This window comes from Perognathus longimembris, chromosome 28 (genome assembly GCF_023159225.1).
Source record: "Perognathus longimembris pacificus isolate PPM17 chromosome 28, ASM2315922v1, whole genome shotgun sequence".
NCBI lineage: Eukaryota > Metazoa > Chordata > Mammalia > Rodentia > Heteromyidae > Perognathus > Perognathus longimembris.
In genome coordinates, this window is record NC_063188.1 from 12,432,631 (window position 1) to 12,454,011 (window position 21,381).

The 21,381-nt window shown below is 39.5% G+C and overlaps 1 protein-coding gene across 1 annotated transcript in view; it reads right to left on the bottom strand.

Moving 5' to 3' along the window:
* The window catches only part of Adgrg4 (adhesion G protein-coupled receptor G4), a 114,451-nt gene that overhangs the window by 44,691 nt on the left and 48,379 nt on the right, over positions 1 to 21,381 (bottom strand). The window contains exons 3-10 of the mRNA XM_048336485.1: positions 14,927 to 20,854; positions 13,441 to 13,535; positions 11,226 to 11,290; positions 9,641 to 9,680; positions 7,978 to 8,030; positions 6,028 to 6,191; positions 3,681 to 3,813; positions 1,745 to 1,863 (exon numbers count right to left, since the gene is read on the bottom strand). Of these exons, the coding sequence (XP_048192442.1) occupies positions 1,745 to 1,863; positions 3,681 to 3,813; positions 6,028 to 6,191; positions 7,978 to 8,030; positions 9,641 to 9,680; positions 11,226 to 11,290; positions 13,441 to 13,535; positions 14,927 to 20,854 (6,597 nt within the window). The remainder of the gene's footprint in view (positions 1 to 1,744; positions 1,864 to 3,680; positions 3,814 to 6,027; positions 6,192 to 7,977; positions 8,031 to 9,640; positions 9,681 to 11,225; positions 11,291 to 13,440; positions 13,536 to 14,926; positions 20,855 to 21,381) is intronic.

Below are 21,381 nucleotides of genomic sequence, written 5' to 3' on the forward strand. Positions count from 1 at the left end.
CTAGCAATTGCATTTTCATGAACTTATGCTTCGGGTATATCGTATTTGTACAATGCCTCAACCTAAGTGTGTCATCCATTATAGAAGTTTTTCTTTTTTATTCTGTTTGGTTTGTGTGTGTGCTCATTCCTAGGGCCTGAACTCCAGGCTTGGGTGTTGTCACTGAGCTTTTGTGCTCAAGGCTTGCACTGTACCACTTGAGCCAGAGCTCCACTTTCAAATTTTTTGGTGATTGATTGGAGATGATAGTCTCACAGACTTTCCTGCCCAGGCTGGCTTTGAACTGGAATCCTCAGATCTCAGCCTCCTTGAGTAGCTAAGATTATAGGCATTAGCCACCATACCCCAGCTTCCATGTATTTTAAAGAGATGAACTTAATTAGAATCCCTTTTACCTAACAATACAAAATAGGGTCATAAAATGTCACAAACCAAAACTGGAAATTAACTCATTTCTATGAAAGCATTTGTGTGTCTATGAGGATGCTGGTACTGGGTCTTGAACACAAGGTCTCATGCCTTTATTTCTCTATTTTACTTTTTGCTTGTTTTTTTCACTCTACTACTTGAGCCACATCTCCACTTTTAGCTTTTTGATGGTTAATTGGAGGTAACAGTCTCTTGGACTTTTCTACTCAGGGTGACTTTGAACCAAGATCCTCAGATCTCAGCCTCCCAAGTAGCAAAGAGTATAGGCATGAGTCACCAGTGCCTGGCCTACAAATACATTTTAAAAAGAAATGCAACCTTCCTGTGGTTGTACCTGCACTATCTCTGTATCTTATCTGAGTACATTGGAAACCATGTATACAGGTATTAGAACTAGGAAAATGAAAGGGAATACCAAAATCGAGAGACACAGGGTAAAAAGACAAACGACTACAAAAGCAATATTTGCAAAACTGTTTGGTGTAAATGAACTGAACATCTCATGGGGGGGAGAAGGAAAAGGGGGAATGAGGGATGAGGTAACAAACAGTACAAGAAATGTATCCAATGCCTAAAGTATGAAACTGTAACCTCTCTGTACATCACTTTGACAATAAATAAGAAAAAAAATAAACTGCAGTGAGCAAAGCAAAAAAAAAAAAAAGAAAAGAAATGCAACCTTAGATACCAGCTGCTTAGAGAACGCCAGCTCTGAAACGTTTTATATACCAATGACAATGTGTTATTGAGACTGAGTCCAGTGGCTCACTCTTACACCTTCAGCTACTCGAGAGGCAAAGACAAGAAGATTGAAGTTTGAGCTAGAACAGAAAGTTGGTGATAATCCCTCCCCATCTCAACAAACAAGCTGTGTAGGACATACCTGTAATTAAGCAAGAAGTATAGGTAGGAAAATTGAAGTTCAAGACCAGCCTAGTATGAACTGTGAGAGGCTATCTGAAAGCATGAATAAAACAAAAACCTCAAGTGTTCAGCATCAACAGAGTAAACAAGCCAAGTGAACATAAGGTTCTGAGTTCAAGGCACTGTACTGCAAAATAAGTAGTAAATAAATAAAATGGAAAATGGTAATGAGTCCTAGTTATAAAATCGAAATTATCAAACAAAACAAAAAATAATAGCCCCAACTTCTCATGCACCTCCCTTCACATCCAGTCTCTCGTTTCTGGACTGGAATTTGTTCAAGGAAGATCTTAATGAACTAAGTTTTGCAGGTAGTCTTGCTGGTCTCAGGAAATATAGACAAACTAACTGACATTCCATGAGTTCTTTGAGGTATAAAAGACAATCTTACCATCACTTATGGTAACATTAGCAAGATCCACAATTTTATCAGGAAGTGATTGAAGCAACTTGCATTGCTTAAACCTAGGTTTGTCCCACCGGGATTTGCCTGTTTGGATGTTGATTGAACTGGAAAGGAAGAAGGAAAGGAATAAGATGCATTACTTAGTTTTCTCATTGAAGGATGTTATCCCCCTCTCCCACCCTTAGCCTCTTGGCCAAGTGGAAGCCCAGTAACTGGAAATGAGGCAGGGCAGAGGGAACCTCTATTCAGAAATGCAACTAAAGTCTCTATCTCAGCATCTTAATTTGGGCCCTGTCACCGGTGTAAACCCTCTGTACCTTATCCACTCTCATCACCTGTCCTCCCTTGTGCCTCACCCAATTCAATGCACTTCAAGGCACCCAGTGCACTTTTTGAGCACCTGATACACCACAGGAGTGATAAGAGGTAGTACAGATAGACCGGGCAGGACTGAACTACGGCTTCAATTCCAGGCTTGTTTGTTGAGATGGGGAGGGATTACTGCCAACTTTTTGCTCTAGCTGACCTCAAACTTCAATCTTCTTGCCTCTCTCTCTCCAATAGCTGAAGTTATGAGAGTGAGACAGGATTCAGTCTCAAAAACACATTGTCATTGGTATATAAAGAGTTTCAGAGCTGGCATTCTCTAAGCAGCTGGTGTCGAAGGTTGCATTTCTTTTAAAAATGTATTTGTAGGCCAGGTACTGGTGACTCATGCCTGGAGCTTGCAATTCAGTGGTTTCAGGCTGAATGTAAAATCTCTAAAACTAGGCAAAATAGAAAAGATGTTTTAACAAAAGTACATCTATCAAACCTCCAAGCAAGGAGAATTTCTGTCCATGTTTGAATTGAGAGGGGCTTCGCACTGAGAAGGCAGAGATGGCGCAGAGACATGTAGCACCCATTTGAACCTCTAAGCAGAGAGACACCCCAAAGTGCCCACTGAGTCCACAATAACAATAGCTAGTGGGCCTGGGGGCATAGTAAAGAACAGAAGTCTAGTGGATAAGCCAACAGGAAAGGGAATCTGAAGTCTTAAGGATGACATGTAGTGGTGAGGATTTCATTCTTCCACAAGAGTGTGTCACAAAGGCAACCAGACTTTCAGAAAATCATGCTGACAGCAGTGGGGAATATAGGAATGGAGTATGAGATGGTTGGAAGGCATGAAGACTGCCCTAATAGCAGACAAGAGCTACTAAAGGCTTCTATCAGGCAATGGGTTAAAGAGGAGAGCCTAGATATGGGCTCCAACTGTGGCTGTCAAAGCTACCTACCATGACGACTGATTAGATGCAGGCAGGAAAAGATAGGGTGCAGTCTGAGATGTGGCTTTTTATGGGGCATTTAAACCTCTATTGCTGCCCTGTAGTATTGCCCACTTACATTAATGGCATAGAGCATTAATAGCAGAAGAGTAAGAGAAGAGGGATGATTTTTTTTAAAGGAAAATGGTAAATTCAACAATAGAAGAGCAATTTAGTAAATTATTATGGCCCATCCGTGACATCGCATCTGAGGCCATTTGTTTGAACTGATCATTTAAAAAATGAATGTAAAGCATGCAGAATGTTTGATGAACTATTGAGTGAAAAGGTAAATTGCATTATTGGTTTGAGACTGATGATTAGCACTACAGAAAACTTAGAGGTGTATAGGCAAAGGTAAGATTGAGAGAGAGTGATAACATAAAAGGACATGCCAGCTTAAAAAAGAGCTATTCAGGTGGCTGAATAAGTGACTTTCTCTTTTCTCTTCTTGTAATTTTTTCTTATTATATCGCAAGTGTATGTTTAAGTGCAAAGGGTGAAAGAAAGTCCAGCAGAAGACAGGAAGGGGAGGGAGCACACTCAGACAAATGACAAAAACAAGCAGATCTGAACGTATGTAAACTAGCCACAAGAACTTGAGAGGTACATACCAGATTCTTGTGGCATTTCCATTCTTGTTTTTTATGCATCTAGTCTGAGCTGTCTCAGTAGGGTTAGTTAACAGCCATTGATAAGTTCCCTTGTATATAGATGGTGTTTCCTCTGCTTCACACTTTCCTGGCTCTGCAGAGAAAATGTGGGCACATTTTCAGAAGAAAAAGGTACTTATAAATATCATAAACATTCAGTACAAACCATCATTATTACCTTGCACATAAACAGCAGCAAATACAAAGAGGAAATGGTTTCAATCAGGATATTTAAACCAGACATCACTGAAAATAGCTTTAAATGGAGTCTTTTTATTTAAATAAGTTATCCATTATAACCACAACAAGTTTAGTCCTTTTCATTAAAACCAGCAATTGACAGGAAAGACTTTCATTTTATGGCTGTTTTTTAAATACAACATACACACACACACACACACACACACACACACAGAGAGAGATTAGATAAAACATTTGACAATTGCCTTTCTTTTCTTTTTTGTCAATCATGGGGCTTGAACTCTGAACCTGGACACTATCCCTGAGCTCTTCAGCTCAAGATTAGTGCTCTATCACTTAAGCTACAGTACCACTTCCTTGCCTTTCTTATAAAGTACCTACAACTACTAGTATGATGCACAAGCAAAAGGAGACTGACTGGCTGTAGGTTGGAGAGTCACCTCCTCCTTAGTGGACTCTGGGATGGATTTGGTTTTTTAAAAAGCAGTGGATCTGACATGACCAGACATGACCAATGTAGACAAGGAATCTATCTTTAATGTGGTTGAGGAGGCCGAAGTAACTCCTTCATGGAACACTGCTAGGCAGAAGACTCTTAACAGGCATTGTCCCATTAAGGGAGATTGGTTTGAGCTAGTTCCATGTAGTAAGTTCCCAGTTTAATTAAGCACTGCTACAGACATGATTTTGACCCTGGAAATCTTTCCCTTGGTTGTTTACAGAGTGGCTCAGGAAGTGATCCAAGCAGACTTGCACAGTCACCTCATCCTCCTCTGTGAATAAGAGAGAAAGATACTTCCTGATCATTTTCAGGACTTATTTCTTAGTGTCATTTGCAGGGTGGGTTGTATGTAGTCTTTTACAGTTCTTTGCCTTTATCCTATTTATTCCTTGCCAAATCACAGCCTGTCCTCTGGTACTTAATTAGCTTGTTGTCAATAATGGTGACTTCTGGTGGCTATGTGTTTGGTGGGGGGCGGGGGGTGAGGTAAAGTTTTTACAGAAGACTACAAAGGAAAAAGGAATAAAGCTGGCAGCAACCAGAAAAGGTTGGAAGGGCTTGGTAGCCTTTCCCTGTAACATTAAAATTTCCTTAACTGGAAAACAGAATGCCCATGAAAGAAATCAGGGACAGTTCCCAGATCACTTCCCAAGAAGCATACAATGGCTGAATGAATCAGTACATTAGCAATATCTACTAGGGCATTCCAAGTGTATGAGAATTTATGCAGGAGAGAATCCTTTAGCTTTGTGGATGGACTGTCCCATGGTAATATCTACAGGCAAGCAACAGTCTCTTTTTAAGTCTCTCATGGCCCTTTCTTTCTTTTAAAAAAATATTTAACTTATTATTTTTACCGCTATTATAAAGGCAATATACAGGGGCTGGGAATATGGCCTAGTGGCAAGAGCGCTTGCCTCCTACACATGAAGCTCTGGGTTCGATTCCCCAGCACCACATATATGGAAAACGGCCAGCAGGGGCGCTGTGACTCAGGTGGCAGAGTGCTAGCCTTGAGCAAAAAGAAGCCAGGGACAGTGCTCAGGCCCTGAGACCAAGGCCCAGGACTGGCCAAAAAATAAATAAATAAATAAATAAAGGCAATATACAGATTGGTTAGAGTTACATAACTCAGGTAATGAATATATTTCTTTGTGGACAATGTCTTCGCTAATTCTCTCTACTCTTTTGTATGCTTTGAAAATTAGAAAGCTCATGCCGGGCGCTGATGATTCATGCTTGTAATCTTAGCTATTCTTGAGGCTGAGATCTGAGGATCCTAGTTTGAAACCAGCCCACATAGGGCAAGTTTTTGAGACTCTTATCTTCTCTTTACCACCAAAAGGTGGAAATGGCACTGTGGCTCAAGCAGTAGAGCACCACCCTTGAGCACAAAAGCTCAGGGACAGTGCCCAGATCCTGATTTCAAACTCCAGGACTGGCACATGCACACACATGCACACACAAACACGTCATTGGGGGCGAATGAGTATTGAGGATGTGGAAAGATGATTCTTCTTCCTTCACAACTTCATAAAATATGCACAACGAATTCTGTAATAAGGAAAATGAATTCATACTGAAAGGCCCCACCCAAATAATTACCTAGCTTTTTCACTACGACGTGATTAGACTTTACTAATAATGTCAGTTGATCTTGTGTGAAGCTCCCATGTGTGAAGTTGCCATGTATTTTTCCTTTGATTTTGCTGATCAAGTCATTGGATGGTAAAGAGGAGTTGGCCTTTATAATAACCTGACAATGACAGCTAAAAGAAAACAGGACACAAAAGAAAATGCTGCCATTATATCAACAGAGAGCAACTTTTCCTACAATGCTGAAATTCTGCATAGTTAGCTTAATTGCTTGTACATAAAATTTCATTCTATAGCTATTAAGGGAAAAATGCTAAGAAAGACAGTATATTGAAATCTGACTAATTCTCTTATATCCGAAATGGACAACTCAAAACTCATTTTCAAAATAATAGCCAGCAACATTTGTATTAGGTTGAAATTGACTAGCCATGACATTTCTCTAGGAGTTTGTAATAAGTAAGAGAGAAGATGGAGAATTCCCAAATGATTTCAGAGAAAACCTTTTATTGTTCTGGTCTCCAATTTATCCATCATTACTGCAATAAAGCAAATAGGCATGTGCCTAATTAGTCTATAAAGATATGTTCTGCAGACAGCTTATTCTACAGTGATAGCTAACATCTGTGGAGCTAACATCTGATTAATTCATTTTCACAACAGCCCTTTGAAGGAGCAGTCTTATTATTCCCATTCTACCAATGGAAGAAGTAAGGTTTAGGGAGATGGCATTCCCCTGATCACAAAGACCAAGCCCATACTTCTGTCCACTTGAAAGATGCAATATGAAAGGACTGTTGTTAACCTTTACCTTGACCTCTGTAGTGAGGTCCTTATGTTTCAAACTTACAAACTTCTATCGATTTTATTTGAATTTGTACACATAGCTTTTTAGAAACACTTGCTGAGTTTCCTGTTTACTACTAGTTAATTAGATATCCCTGTCCTTCGCAAAATTTTTTTGTATAATCTAAACAATGACCCCCCCCCATTCCTTGATCCTACATGTAGTAAAGTCCCTGCTTGTCCTGTCCATTCCAAGGGGTGCTCTCCTTGTAGCTGTTGTATTTCCAGCTTGAAGAGCAGTAATTTTTTTTGCCAGTCCTAGGGCTTGAATTCAGGGCCTGGGCACTGTCACTAGCTACTTTTTGGTCAAGGCTAGCACTCTACCTCTTGAGCCACAGCACCACTTCCAGCCTTTTCTGTTTATGTGGTGCAGAGGAATCAAACCCATGGCTTCATGCATGCAAGGTGAGCACTCTACCTCTAAGCCACATTTCCAGCCCTGAAGAACAGTAATATATTTAATAGTTACCTTTTAAGACAGGCATTAGAGACTCACACTTGAAATCCTCATTTCTCAGGAAACTGAGATCTGAGGATTGCAGTTTGAAGTCAGCCCAGGCAGAAAAAGTCCATGAGACACTTATCTCCAACCAATCACCAGAAAACTCGAAGTGGAGCTGTGGCTCAAAGTGATAGTTGTGCTAGCCTTGAGAGAAAGCACTCAAAGACAGTGCCCAGGCCCTGATTTTAAGCCTTAGGACTGGCACACACAAAAAAATTCTTCTTTTGCTTGTAAGAGACCCTCTATTCTGGTACCATGAACATTCTAGTGATCTCTTCATGCACTTTCTTTGGCTATGTATCCTTCATCATATATATCAAGCAGATAAAAGCCAGTGACTCCCTTTGTCTCCCCATCTCCAAATTGTAATAACTTTAGACCCCATTTTTTTCTTCATACAAAGAGCGAGCAGGCTGGCTGCTAGACTGTATCATGACCAAACCAAAACAAGTTATTTTACGAAAGCAAGAGCCCAATTACAGCATCTGAAAAATAACCACAGGTACTTTGATCTCCTTCTGACACATCTGACCAATGCGTTACACATACAGAATTAAATGGAAGGAAAATCAGAACTAAATGTACCCGCTACGAATAAATTCAGCTCCTACCTGTATGGTACACGGGAAATTGTCGCCATTTCTTGCCCTTCTCTCTGTCCTAACTGATGCAAAAGAAAAGTACATAGTCATCGAAAATTTTTAAACAAATGTCAAAACTGAGTAAGCAGATTACTGTTAAAACAACAACATTCCTAAATCTGATTTACAATTACATAACCCATTGCCATCTGCAAATCACCCTTAGAAATGTTAATGCAGAGAAGTGCCGGTGGCTCATGCCTGTATCCCTAGCTACTGGGGAGGCTGAGATCTAAGGATCATAGTTCAAAGCCAGACCAAACAGGAAAGTCCATGAGACTATTAATCTCAATTTATCACCAAAAATCCAGAAGCAGAGCTGTGGGAGAGGGCAGGCTTTGGGCAAAACCAGCTCAGAGACAGCACCCAGATCCTGAGTTCAAGACCCAGGACCAACACAGAAACAATATTAGCGCACTTAGTTCTCATACCAAGGTTTTAGGGTGGGTCATACAAGGCTTGGTGTGAGGTAATTATCAAACTATTTTCTTCCTTTTTTTTTAAATTGTAAAAGTTATGTACAGAGGTGTTACAATTACATAAGTAAGGAAATGAATACAATTCTCCCTTGTTTTGTCCAGTTTTCCCTCCTCCCCACCCCAAGTTGTAAAGTCCATTTCCAACATAGAGTCAACCCATTTTCTAGAGGAGTAAGTTGAGTCTCAAAGCTAAATAATCTGCCCATTATGACACAGGGGACGAGTTACATCTAGTTGTAAACTAGTTACAACTAGGAGTAAAATATTGTAGATCTAGACTTTAACATTGTAGTGACAACAATCACAGGAAGTGTGTAATGCTTCCTAAGTCCTGTTCTAAGCATTTAGCACAAATTATCTTATTCTTTCTATCAGCCCTAATTTTACAGATAACAAACAGGTATAAAGAGGTTGGTTTACTTGCTGGGTTCTCACAGTCAGGAAGTGTAGGAGCAAGGATTCCAACCCAAGCAACTTGACCAGATTACTACCATAAAGCTTTTACACCTATTGTTTGACAAGAATATCAGTTCTACCACTATCTATAATGTTAAAATTCTGACATCTATTTACAGAAAGTATTTTACATGATGGCAGGGGATTTGGAATGCAATGTAGGCTTGACTGTATTTAGTATAGTCAAAATATTTATCTCATTTAAGTACCTTAAAAGCTATGTGCTTTTTAATCATTTTGGAGAATACCATTGTAAAGCTTTGAAGCACTGGAAGAAATACTGAGATTTGGGATTTGGGAAGAAATACTAAGATTGGCTAGATTATAATGGGTTTAAATTTATTATGTGTATGCTATATAATGTAAACAGTGGTGTCACTTTTGAAAAAGAGAGGCATTTTTGTAAGATATTTACAATCAAACACAGACTTCTACTGTCTTATATAAAATCCTCAAGCCATTCCACATCTCATAGACCATAAAATGTGCCTCAAGAAACGATCATGTTCTGAACGGAAGGACATGATTTTCTTGATAGGTTCTTGTGCCATTTCCAAAGGAAATAATATAATTTGACCCCCCAATTGTCACCATTGCACCTTTTCCGATAAATGTACTCTTGGGAAGAAGAGCTGTTTTCTTATATCTAAGCATATATAAAATATTCTCAAGTAGACTCATTTTTAGAAATTACTTACAATATATTGGTACATGGCCATTCCTTCCTTAGAAGTGTCTCTGGATCAAAAACATCGCAAAATTACAACAGCAACGAAATGTAGTACAACATACACAATGAGAAAAATCAGGATAAAGACAACTCTGAGACAGAACAGCACAGTACCCACAGCTCAGAATTCAAATAGTCTTGTGCTTCCAAAGGGACCCTTGAAATGAGTTTGGTTCAGTTATCTTTCCAGGAAGCTATCCTATAATGGTACAACCAAGTGATACACACACACACACACACACACACACACACACACACGTGTGCACATGCACACACATACACACACAAATGAAAGGATTACTCGAAGATTCATCACTAGACAATTGAACAGATAGATCATATTATCCCCATGCAAAAGAATTTAAGCAATGATTAAAATGTATAAGCTAAATTTTTACATACTGGTTTCTAAGAAAAAAGTTATTAAACACACACACACTCACACACACACTCTCTCTCTCTCTCTATATATATATATGTTTATATATATATATATATTTATTTATAAGAAACTCATTCTCTTACCAAACACACAAAAGAAATCTAGAAAGCATGTAAAATAGCTGCCCACAAGAGAACTTTCAGGGGTGGGGAAAGGCAATGTTTTAGAGATTTTAATTATCCCTGTCATAGATTTTTATAAACCTGTAATATTTACAGTGGACACAATAGTACTTTTGTAATAAGGAAAAACTACACACAATTTTTAAAAAGAATATTGTATAGCCAATTTTCTTTTCATAACTGTTATGGATTGAATATTTTCCCCCGAATTCATATTTCAAAGTCTATGAAGGGAATATTAGAAGGTATGGCCATTGGGAGATAATTGTTTCATGAGGGTGTAGTCTTTATGAACGGGATTATTATGTATGAGACATTAGGGACGAAGAGCTACCTCTCCCTGTTCTCTACCACATAGGGATACAACAAGGCAATCTTCACAAGGACTTGACTATGTTGACTTTCAAGCCTCCAGAGCAATGAGACCTAAATTTCTGTGGTGTAAGCCACCCAGATAATAACCAGTGATAGGGTCACTTCTATTAATTTATATAACTCTGCTTTACTCTATTCATATTTGAACATGTAAAAGAAACCAATTTCTTAGCATGAGAAGATCGGCAGTCTCATGGTGAGGCATGCTACTCTATGTGGTAGTGCTGGAAGGTAAGGTCTAGTGACAGTGGGGTTCATGGAAACAGAGGTCTCATAAATGAATAGATAATTGATCATGTGAGTGAGTTCTCATCTCATGGAACTGTATTATAACAAGTCACCCTCAAGAGTAGCTTGTTATAAAATGAATCCTATTTCACTGCAACCTCAACTTACTTTTTTCCTGGGTTTTTTTCTTCCATTGGCTTTATTCTCTCACATAAGACTAATTTCATCTGCATTCCAAAAAAATGTATGTTCTCAGAAGAGAAGATACATCTCTAAGTGTAGCAGTCTCTAAATCCCAGGCAAAAACATGGGAAACCTCTTTTGGGTAAGAACAGATCCAGGATGCTCTCAAATTGCCATTTAAATCCCCCAAATGACTTACATACCTGCCTTTAATCTGAATAGCCAGATTAGTAAGAGAAAATTCACTGTCCTGAAATATAGAGTTCAACTGTAAAAGAAAAAAAAAGAAGTAAAAAAATCTGCTCTTCTGCTTTAATCCAGCAAAGCCATGTGGCAGCATCCATTATTTCAGCAGGATCAACATTTCCACTTAGTTGACTCAATTTGCCAATTTACATTTTGCACCTTGTTATGAGCTAAATTGTGCTCCATCCGATTCAAATGTTGAAAACTCCAACTCCCAATTTGATTGTATTCAGAAATATGGCCATTCTACAAGTAACTAAGGTGAATTAAGGGAATAAAAGTGGAATTTTAATCCAATATAATTGATAGTCTTCTAATACAAAAAAACAAGTGATTCATGCAAACAGAGCATTTAAGGACACAAGAAAAGAGGCATCTGAAAGCTACACAGAGACATGCCACCAGAAACCAATCTTGCCAGTATCTTGATCTTGAAGTTTGATACCTCCTCCCCGAACTCTGGGAAAATGTCTGTTGCTCTGTTCTCTTTTCATGTCACCCAGTATTGTGTACCCATGTACAGCAACCTGAACAAACTGGTATGATCCAGTCACCCATGTTTAGACACTTGCAGTGATATCATATACACTTTAAGGTAAGGGCCAGTGGGGAGAAAAGAAATACATATGATCATTCATTCATGAATTGAAGGTGCAAGTTGGTATCTGGAAGGCTGTTTAAACATAACTTTTCTTGTCACTTGTGGTGCTTGAACTCAGGGCCTGGGGGCTGTCCATGAATGACTTTGTGCTCAAGGGTACCACTCTACCACTTGAGCCACAGTGTCACTTCTGGTTTTTGAGTGGCTAATTGGAGATAAGAGTCACATGGGGAGTTTCTTCCCACCTATCTTTCAACTGCAAGCCTTAGATCTCAGCCTCCTGAGTAGCTAGGATTATAGACGCGAGCCACCTGTGCTCAGCTAGGTAAAGCTCTTAAGATGTAAAATGTTTGTGACTTTTGATTCAATAATCTCAATTCTAACAATCCTATAGAAACACTTAGGTGTTCCAAAGTAACATGCTGCAAGAACATTGTTTCCAGAATTGTTTAAAAACAGAAATAATCTAAATGCCCACCTATGCATGTTTGGATTCAAGAGCAAAACAAAACCTTATGTTACAAATATAGAAGGAAATATTATGCATCTGTTAAAGTGTATGAAGTAGCTGAAAATATGCTCAAAGGTGCAAGTTTAAGGTCTAGAGGTTTATGCAGAGTACTTGCTGAGCATTTGCAAAGACCTAGGGTGTACTCCCTACAACACATACACCAAAAAACAAGAAAAGGATACATGGGTAGGTAGGGGTGGAAAAACAAGTTGAAGAATAGCATAAGTAGTATGATTCTAATTATTTTTTGTGAAAATATATGTGCATCAGCACATTTGTATAAAAATATAAAGGCATATAAAGGTATTCAAGTTAGGTAATGCAAGCTGGGCAACCATGGCTCATGAGTATAATCCTACCTATTCAGAAGGCTAAGATCTGACAAGCAAGGTTTGAAGCCATCCTAGGCAGACAAATCCATGACTCTTATCTCCAATTAACCATCAAAAAGCCTGAAATGCAGGTATGGCTCAAGTGGTAGAGTACCAGCCCATCATCAAAAAAGCTTAGTGAGATGTCAAGGTCCTGAGTTGAAGGCCTAGTACTAGCAAAGAGTGTTAATGCAAACAAGAGCAGTAGAAGACATGCGTTTTCTATTTTGGATGTCAATATGGGACTTATTTTGCACAAATTATATTTTAGTGTCACTATAAAATATAAATATAACTAAAATATTTATTATTTTGGACAAAAAGTTAAAAATACCGAAAACAGATACTTAAGTACAATGTCATAAACTTTGTTATCACTGCTCTCCTATTTCCCTCAAATAGGAAAATTTGGCAATGACTCAGAATTTGTGTCAGTGGAAGGAAATGTGCACATCTGAAAAATGAAAATAATAACATTCCATAATGCTTTTAGCACTGGTACTATGAAAGAGAGATGGCATGGATCTTCCGAGTGCTCCTTACAGTGTAAGTATATGTGCAGAGAAAAAAATCTCAAAATTATCTGTGAAATGTATTTTAAGTAAGAAAAAAGCAAAGTCTGGTGTTAATCTACTCACTCTTTGTCACGCACATTTTGTATATCACAAATATTTAAAAGAGTATTTTACCCAGTCTTTTGTAAACTCATGTATAACACTGGTGATTGGGGTCCTTGGCTCTTCATCAAAGACAGAGAAGCTCATTTCAGTATTATAGAAGGAAACTGTAATTAAAAATAGGGTGATTAATTTTATCCATTTGTTTGAAGAAATACAAATTTTGTAAATGTGATCAAAAGAATTTGCCATTTTTTTGCCAGTCCTGGGACTTGAACTCAAGGCCTGGGCACTGTCACTGAGCTTTGTTTTTTGCTCAAGGCTAGCACTCTACCTCTTGAGCCACAGCACCACTTCCAGCTTTTTGTGTTTATGTTGTACTGAGGAATTGAACCCAAAGTTTCATGCATACTAGGCAAGCACTCGACCAATAAGCCACATTCCTAGCCTGCCACTTGGTATTTATTCATTTTTTTGGTGCCAGTCCTGGGGCTCGAACTCAGGGTTCAGGTTCTGTTCTTGAGATTTTTTGCTGAAGCCTAATGCTCTACCATTTGAGCCACAGCTCTACTTTTGATTTTTTTTTGGTAATTTATTGGAGATAAGAGTCTCATGAACTTTCCTACTCTTGCTTGGTTTGGACTTTGATCATCAGATCTCAACCTCCTGAATATCTAAGATTATAGGCATAAGCCACCAGAGCCCACCTTTTAAAGAAAAAAAATGATTTCTCATTTCCAAACTTTGCCAATGCCAAGAATTGGAACTTGTAAGTCCATATCCAAAACCAAAACAAAGAAGATTTTACCATCTTGTTTTCACTTTTATTATTTAGGCATTTTCTTTGTTTCTATACAGTTGGTGGACATACTAAAGCCCTCCCTCCAATTCTCTACTTTCATTGGTCAAAACATTTCTAGTCCATTCCATCTTCAACCTAAACATTATCTCAGAAGATCATTTGTCCCTAGGAAATAACTATTTTCCCCTCTCAAGCCTTCCTTTCTACTTTGGGGGATTCTTTCTTTACTCCCCTCTTGATCTTGTATATCTTTCTGTGTTTCTGTTTTGAAATCTTAAAAGTTGCAGGAACAATTCAAAATTTGAACTATATGGAAACCACATACATCCTGGTTATGGATAAACATTCCTGACCAGTTGAGACTGAATAATGTTAAGACCCCCTGCATGAGAAGGCAAGATAGGATATCTTCTGGTATTTTCTGGTATATGGTTAATAAGATCATCCTTAAGGCCATATAATTCTCTTTCTTAGTAGGTACAAGGTTCCTAATCTGCATTACTATAGAGAACAAAGCAAGCCCTAAAGGATGCTTTGAACGATACATTTGCATTACATTTCAATAAAGATAAGAAACATAAATAGACCATTCTGTTTAGATATTAGCTATTTTACTCAGTGTCTAAAGGACATATAAAATTCATACCCCTCTGCCTACATTTCTGCCTCCAGAGAACTGATCACCTTTGAGAACATATGATCTATAGTTCATGCATTCTGTTATCTGTTATCAAGATACAAATAAAGGAACAGTACCTGTGGACTCAGCAGCAACTGGTAAACTCAAAGATTCTGTAGATAGAAAAGTCGATATGGAGTTTGGCTGGCTTGTCTCAAAAGAGGAAGAGACCAGTGAAGACACAGTTGTAGAAAGATGTGTCACACCAGTAGATACAAGTGGAATGAATGCTCCAGTAGTAGTGGATATAGTAGTGCTAATAAGGGATTCTGATGTTGACTTGGGAGGAATGAAAGAAGGTGATGGTGATGCAGCTGGAAATCTGCTCAATGCCAATGTTTTTGTGGAAGTAGGGATGCGCATGGAACCAACAGATAAAGTGTGCTCAGCTGTAGATGGTGATAAACTCATTCCACTAAAGGATAGAAATTGAGACCCAGTCCTGGAGTTGTCAGTCACAGTGGTTCTGGAGGAAGTGTCAGGGGATGCAGAAATGTATATATCACCACCTGAGTTTTTTGTAGACATAGGAAAAGAAGTAGCAACATTGCCAAGAGTAGGTGCAGGACTGGTTTTAGGGAGTATGGTGCTTCCAGAAGAAAAGGGTGATGTTGTAAAATTAGGGAATGGATATGCTGATAGCATGCCAGAAGTAAGAAGCGTGGGTTTTGATACCTCAGAAGTTTGAACAGGAAGAGCATTCAGTACAGTTGTCAGGGACACGCCTGAAGGAAGATTGGATAAGATCCAAGTCCACGTGGGTAAAGTAGTAGCCTTAGCAATTGCAGAAGGATTTGATTGTAGGGTTGTCCCAGAAGTTACAGATGTGGCTGTTTTCTCAAATGGATGCTTGATGTCAGATGTGGTGGTAGGAAGAGCTCTTGAAGATATTGATGATGAATGGCTGTCAGAAAATCCAAACGCAGGAAATATTTCTGATGTAGGAATTGATAATGTTGTCATAACATCACTAGAGTTGAGACCAGTCTGGGAGGATGTAACTGTTGACAAAGACCCAGGAATAAAGTGTAGAGTTTCTGATGCTATCTTGTTAGGTGTAGGCACCAGAGTTTTGGTGGAAATAGGAAACAGAGAATCTTTAGTTGTGGGTGTGTTCCAGGAAGTTGTAAGCAGAGAATGGGTATCACTGGAGGTGACTTGTGTTCCCAGTACTGGAAATTCACCCATTTGTGACGTAGGAGGAGGAGAGGTCTTCAACGTAGAGGACTTGACCTCGGTACTATGAAGTGAATAAAGAAGAGATGTTGAGGAAGGTGGAGTTGCACTCAGTGAGGTACAGGGATCGTATAAAACAGAAGTATTCACAGATGGGTCACTTTTTGTTAGCTCAGTTGTTAAGAAAGTACTTTCTGATGAGGAAGTGAGATTTCCAGTATTCGAGGAAAGGTACGTAGTGGTGGTTTGTATATTTTCTGTGGGTCCAGGAGTGCTCTTAAAACTTACCAAAGATGGTTTAGAACTTTGAATATCTAAAGAAGTATGTATATCTTCTGAAGGATTAGGTGAAAACACATTTTCAGGGTTAGTAATTCTAGGATAGGTATTTTTGAAAATTGTCATTCTATCACTGCTCACAGTAGATTGGGAATTGTAAGTAATCCCAGGTAACAGGCCAAGCATTGTAACCTCATGTGATGATTGCTGGGTTGTTGATAGTAATGATGAAAATGTGGTATGTGGAATGGAGGCAATAGCTTCAGTGTTCTTAGAATGGAGTGGAGAGAAAGTAGTAGTATGTACAACTGGAGTCATTCTCTCATCCACAATAGTGGATGGAATGGTTTTCATGGATGGAAAAATTGGCTTTGTTGGAGAGAAAACAGATGTAGGCATGACCTTGGAGGACACCTGTGTCATTTTGGAATTAGTGAAATCAGAAGAAGCTATTGTAGTATATTTTGAAGTATGCCCAGTATATGTCACAGGTATGACATCCAGTGTAGATGTTTGTATAGTCATAGTAGTCATAGGGGAATTTGAAGACAAAAGTGTAGACAATGATTCACCTGTTATAGCAGGGACAGAAGAAACTGCTATAGATGAAAAAGAAGGGTCACTAACTGGCATTGAGGACATCTCAGACATAGGCCCAGAAGTATCTGGAAAGGGACCTTTCAAACAATCTGATTGTGTGGTTTTAGAAGACTTAGTCACTGATACTGTGAGAGTATCAGAAACGGTTTTGGCAGTGAAGTCAGTGACATTAACTGGCAATGAGGACATCTGGTAAATAGGAATTGATGTTTCCATAGACGTTTTCTCAAGTGTTGTAGCTACATTTGTAACAGAAAGCGCTACAGTGGTCCCATTAGAGATAATTGTAAAATTGGCACTGGGTAGTCTGGTTGTGAAAGAAGACAAGGATTTAGAGGAAGTCTGTGTGCCTTCAGAAATGGTAGAAGCAATTGAAGTTACTTTAGGTTGAGTTTTAAGTGCTGGCAAGTATGAAAGCGTTGTGTTAGTTGTCCTGGAAGTTGCATTGTCTACAAATGAAGTATCCTGGTGAGAGGAAATTGGGTGAGTCACAGAGGAGGACCTTACTATTACCTCTGCAGTCCTGGGAGTGTTCAAAGCAAGGGCACTTGAACTTCCTTTGTCATGAGGCACAAATGTGGTTGTCAGAGCTTGTGAAGGGAGAGATGTAGATATTTCTGAAATATCAACATTAACTGAGTTGCTTGAGGTTAAGATATGAGCTGTCTGTGTGCTCTCAGAATTGGGAGATGCAGCTAAATTCCCATCTGATACAGTCCCGAGTGGAATCTTTGTTTGGTGACTGGAAATTTCAGTGGTGTCAAAAAATGTCATATCTGTCATTTCCAAAGGTGAAGTGCTCCGGGAGTAGAAAATAAAAGAATTGTTTGATGGAGAAATTTCTGTCACCTCCATAGTTGTAGGGATTTCTCCTACAGAGATGGACATCTGTTCTTTATCAGAAAATGAAGTAGATGTACCAATCATCAATTGGGTGGAGACTTGTGTGTTTACAAGACCTGTGGGAGATTGAGAAATTTCATTGTACTTTGAAGTAGTAGGCTTGTTGGCTGAAGTGTATAAGGACATGATCTCATCACCAGCAAAGTTCTCTGTAGTGATGGTAGCCAAGTTAACAACATCATCACCACCGCCAGAAGTATATAGAAAGCTAAGGGCATGGGTGGATATCTCCTCCCCTTGAGATACAAGTCTAGTTGCTACTGTTGGTGATGTAGTGGAGATCACATGAGTAGAGGACACAAAAGGAATGTAATCAGGAGGTTTTGAGGACCTAAGAGTGTGTGCTGATGGAGTTACTGTGCCCATGGAGGTAGGGAAAAGGGTAGACTTAGCCTTAGTTCTTACAGGGGTAAGGGGATTCTGTGAGGGAACCACGGTATTTGTGAGAGAGGGAACTTCTGTGAATGTCATCATGGTAGAAGTCACTGTGGGCTCTATAGTAGTGTGGATTGAATCTCTGTGGATAGACATGGTTTTGCTGATTATGGAAGCTGTTTGACTTAATGGTGGCACTACTGTTGTGGTTGTTGTAACTGAGGACAAAGGTAAAACATCAGAGAGCATAGATGTGGAAGAATCCTTGGTAGGAGGCCCTGGTTTGGTCACCGTAGTCTCTTCAGACACCACCATAGAGGTTACAGCAGACACATTAATTGGTGGTGAGCCCATGTGGGTTGTATGTACAGGGGTTGTGGAGAAATGAGTAGCTACATTATATGGAGAAAAGATACCAGCAGACAAGGATCCAGCTATCCTGTCTGTAGGGGTAGTGATGAAACTGGTTTCTGATTTCCTTGTGGTGGTAGCACTAAAGGGTTTGGGGAATGTCTGGGTGCTCCCCAAAGTGGGCAATGGGCCGGAATTCTTCTCAGTTGTCTCTGGCATCCAACATGTTGTATAGGTGTGTGTCGAATTAAAGATTTCCATAGTTCCATTGTATGAACTCTTGGGTGTAGTTTCCATGAGTTTTGTTGAAAGCCAACTCCCTCCCAACTCAAGTGTTGCAGTTTTAACATCCAATATGGTACTCAATTTTTCCATGTCAGGGAAAGGGGAAACAGTGACAGAAACTGTCATCATTTGTGTGGATTCATCTGTTGAGTCCGGCATTGCTGAAAATGGAGAAACCTCAGCTTCTCTTGCTAGAGTTGATTTTCCCTTAAGATAGTAAGAAGTTGTTTCTTTTCTTGTCACAGGAATATCAAATGTCTGGGTTGTTGTAAACATTGATACAGGGTCTATTGTGTCCCCAATTGTGCTTACTCCATTTGCTTCTGTTTTTGTAGTCTCAGAAGTGCTCTCCTCAGTAGGAAAACTTAGTTTCATGTCAGTAGATTTCCCTACTGATGGACCAACTGTCTCGCTTGATACTAAAGAAAGTTCATTGGTATCTGCTGTGGACATAGAAATGGTTTCCAGTAATGAAGTGGTAAGTTGAAATTCACTTGGATTGGTTACAGATGTGGTTCTGAAAGTGATGGACACACTGGCCAAGCATGGAGATGTCTGTTTACATAGAGTTGTTGAATATATGACTGCAGTAGCATCAGCACCAGTGGTAACTTCACTCTCTAAAGATGGTTCTGGAGGCCTACTCGTATCAGTAGTTGAAGATGAATGGTCTGTATCAGTAGTATTGCCATGGAATGATGATGTGAAATTTTTATTAGGGACAAATGTGTGTATGATGCTTGCATTCATAGAGGTCAACAGATTCTGACTTGGCCTAGAAGTCCAAGAAATTGCATTGGTAGAGAACTGCTGAGCAGTTTCATCAGGTACAGATGTAGAACCTGATTCAGATGCCTGGAATGTGGGAATTGATTGAGTGGAAATCAAAGTGAATATGTGTTCCCCAGCTGTGGGTGTATTCTGGGTGTATACAGACCCTGCAATGGTCAGGGAGGGCATGGTTTCAACTAGTGTAGGTGCAAGTGTCATTCTAGGAGTAAAGCCTGTATGGGAATCCTCAACATCAATAACTGTCTGTGCACTCTGAGTTTTAGTGATTGGAGCAGCAATCATGGAAGAAAGAGTCATAGAAGAGGTTCCTCTGGGCATGAAAGTAGATATGGCATCCTCCATGCTAGGCAAAGAGGCATCATGGAATTGTGTAGGTGTCCATTCTGTTTCCCCTGGTCTTGGGCCAGATGTGGTCTTTGTGGGCATCCCTGAATGAACTTTAAATGCTGTCTCAATTTCAGTTGTTGCCAATGTTGGTGGCACTTGAGTTATAGGAAGCACAGAATTCACTGGAGCAGCTGTAGAGGTGATTAGATCAGTTTGGATGGCAAATGGAATCCCAGTTGCAGTAATTACAGCTGAAGTCTCTTCTACTGTGGACCAAGGTACAGTTTCAGCAGCTGTAGAGACAAGAAATTCTTGTCCGGGTGTGGCAATAGGGAGCACTGAAGTATCTGTGGATTTGTGTACAGGCCAGGATGTTGCAGACATGAATGTTGACTTGATAGTTGAAAATAATGTTTTCATAATGGTTGTCTGAGATTCAGTTGCTGAAGTTTTAGGTACAAATGGATTGGTAACTCCAGGTATAGGAAAGACATGAGTAGATCTAGGTGGATGAAAAGTCTCATGAGGCATGGCTTCTCCCATTTTAGTTGTCCTGGTGCTTTCTGAAGATGGGTGTTCTGTTACTTTCATAGAATCAGTGGTAGCACAGGTAAGTGTATTCTGAGAAAGCAAAGTGATAGCTGTGGAAGTAGTTAAGACATCTGTAAAGGTAGCTGTGTCAGATATAGATGTTTTCAGACTTTTTGATAGAGTCGTAAACAGAGGTGGAGATGTTGCATTGGAATGTGATATATTTGTATGATCAGTTATAAATACAGGCATGCTTTTAGACATTACTGTAGAGGAATATATAGTCTTTTGTGGGTTTAGTCCAGTAATTTGGGAAGAAGTTGTCAAATGTATTTGCTGTGAAAGATTTGTACTTGTTTCTTGAATTGTCATATTTTCAGAAACAACTGAAAAAAATCAGAAAGGATATATTTGTTAGGTCTTCCCAGGAGAACAGCCTCTCTCCTTTCCTCTTCACTTGCTTGAAACCAGTCATCTTATGACTGTCAATCACCTGATTGTGAGACAGCAAAGGATCCCAGACTTTGTTGTTACTTCCTCATCCACTGAGGTCATTTCCTGAACTGGCCCAGTTATACCTTCCTTAGACAGTGAGAGGTTCCAAGGGCTCTGAGATCATTTCCACATTTGCTGTGGTACAGAGTCCTGCCTTTCCCTAAACAATCCAGCTTAACACAATCCCCTCCTCTCCCTTTTTCTCTCTCTTCACATTCCTCCATCTCTTGCGGGCCAGCAGTTTGCTCTACCCCCAATAAACTCTTTTCTGCCTGCACCATGTGGCTGTTTCCTTTTGGCAAACCTTACATCTGGTGCTGAAACCTGGGGGTTGAGCCGGGGGAGAGATCATGTCAAGAGTCACTGGATCCCCTCCTATCCCTGAAAGTCAATCCACCTCCTTGACTGCCCCTCCTCA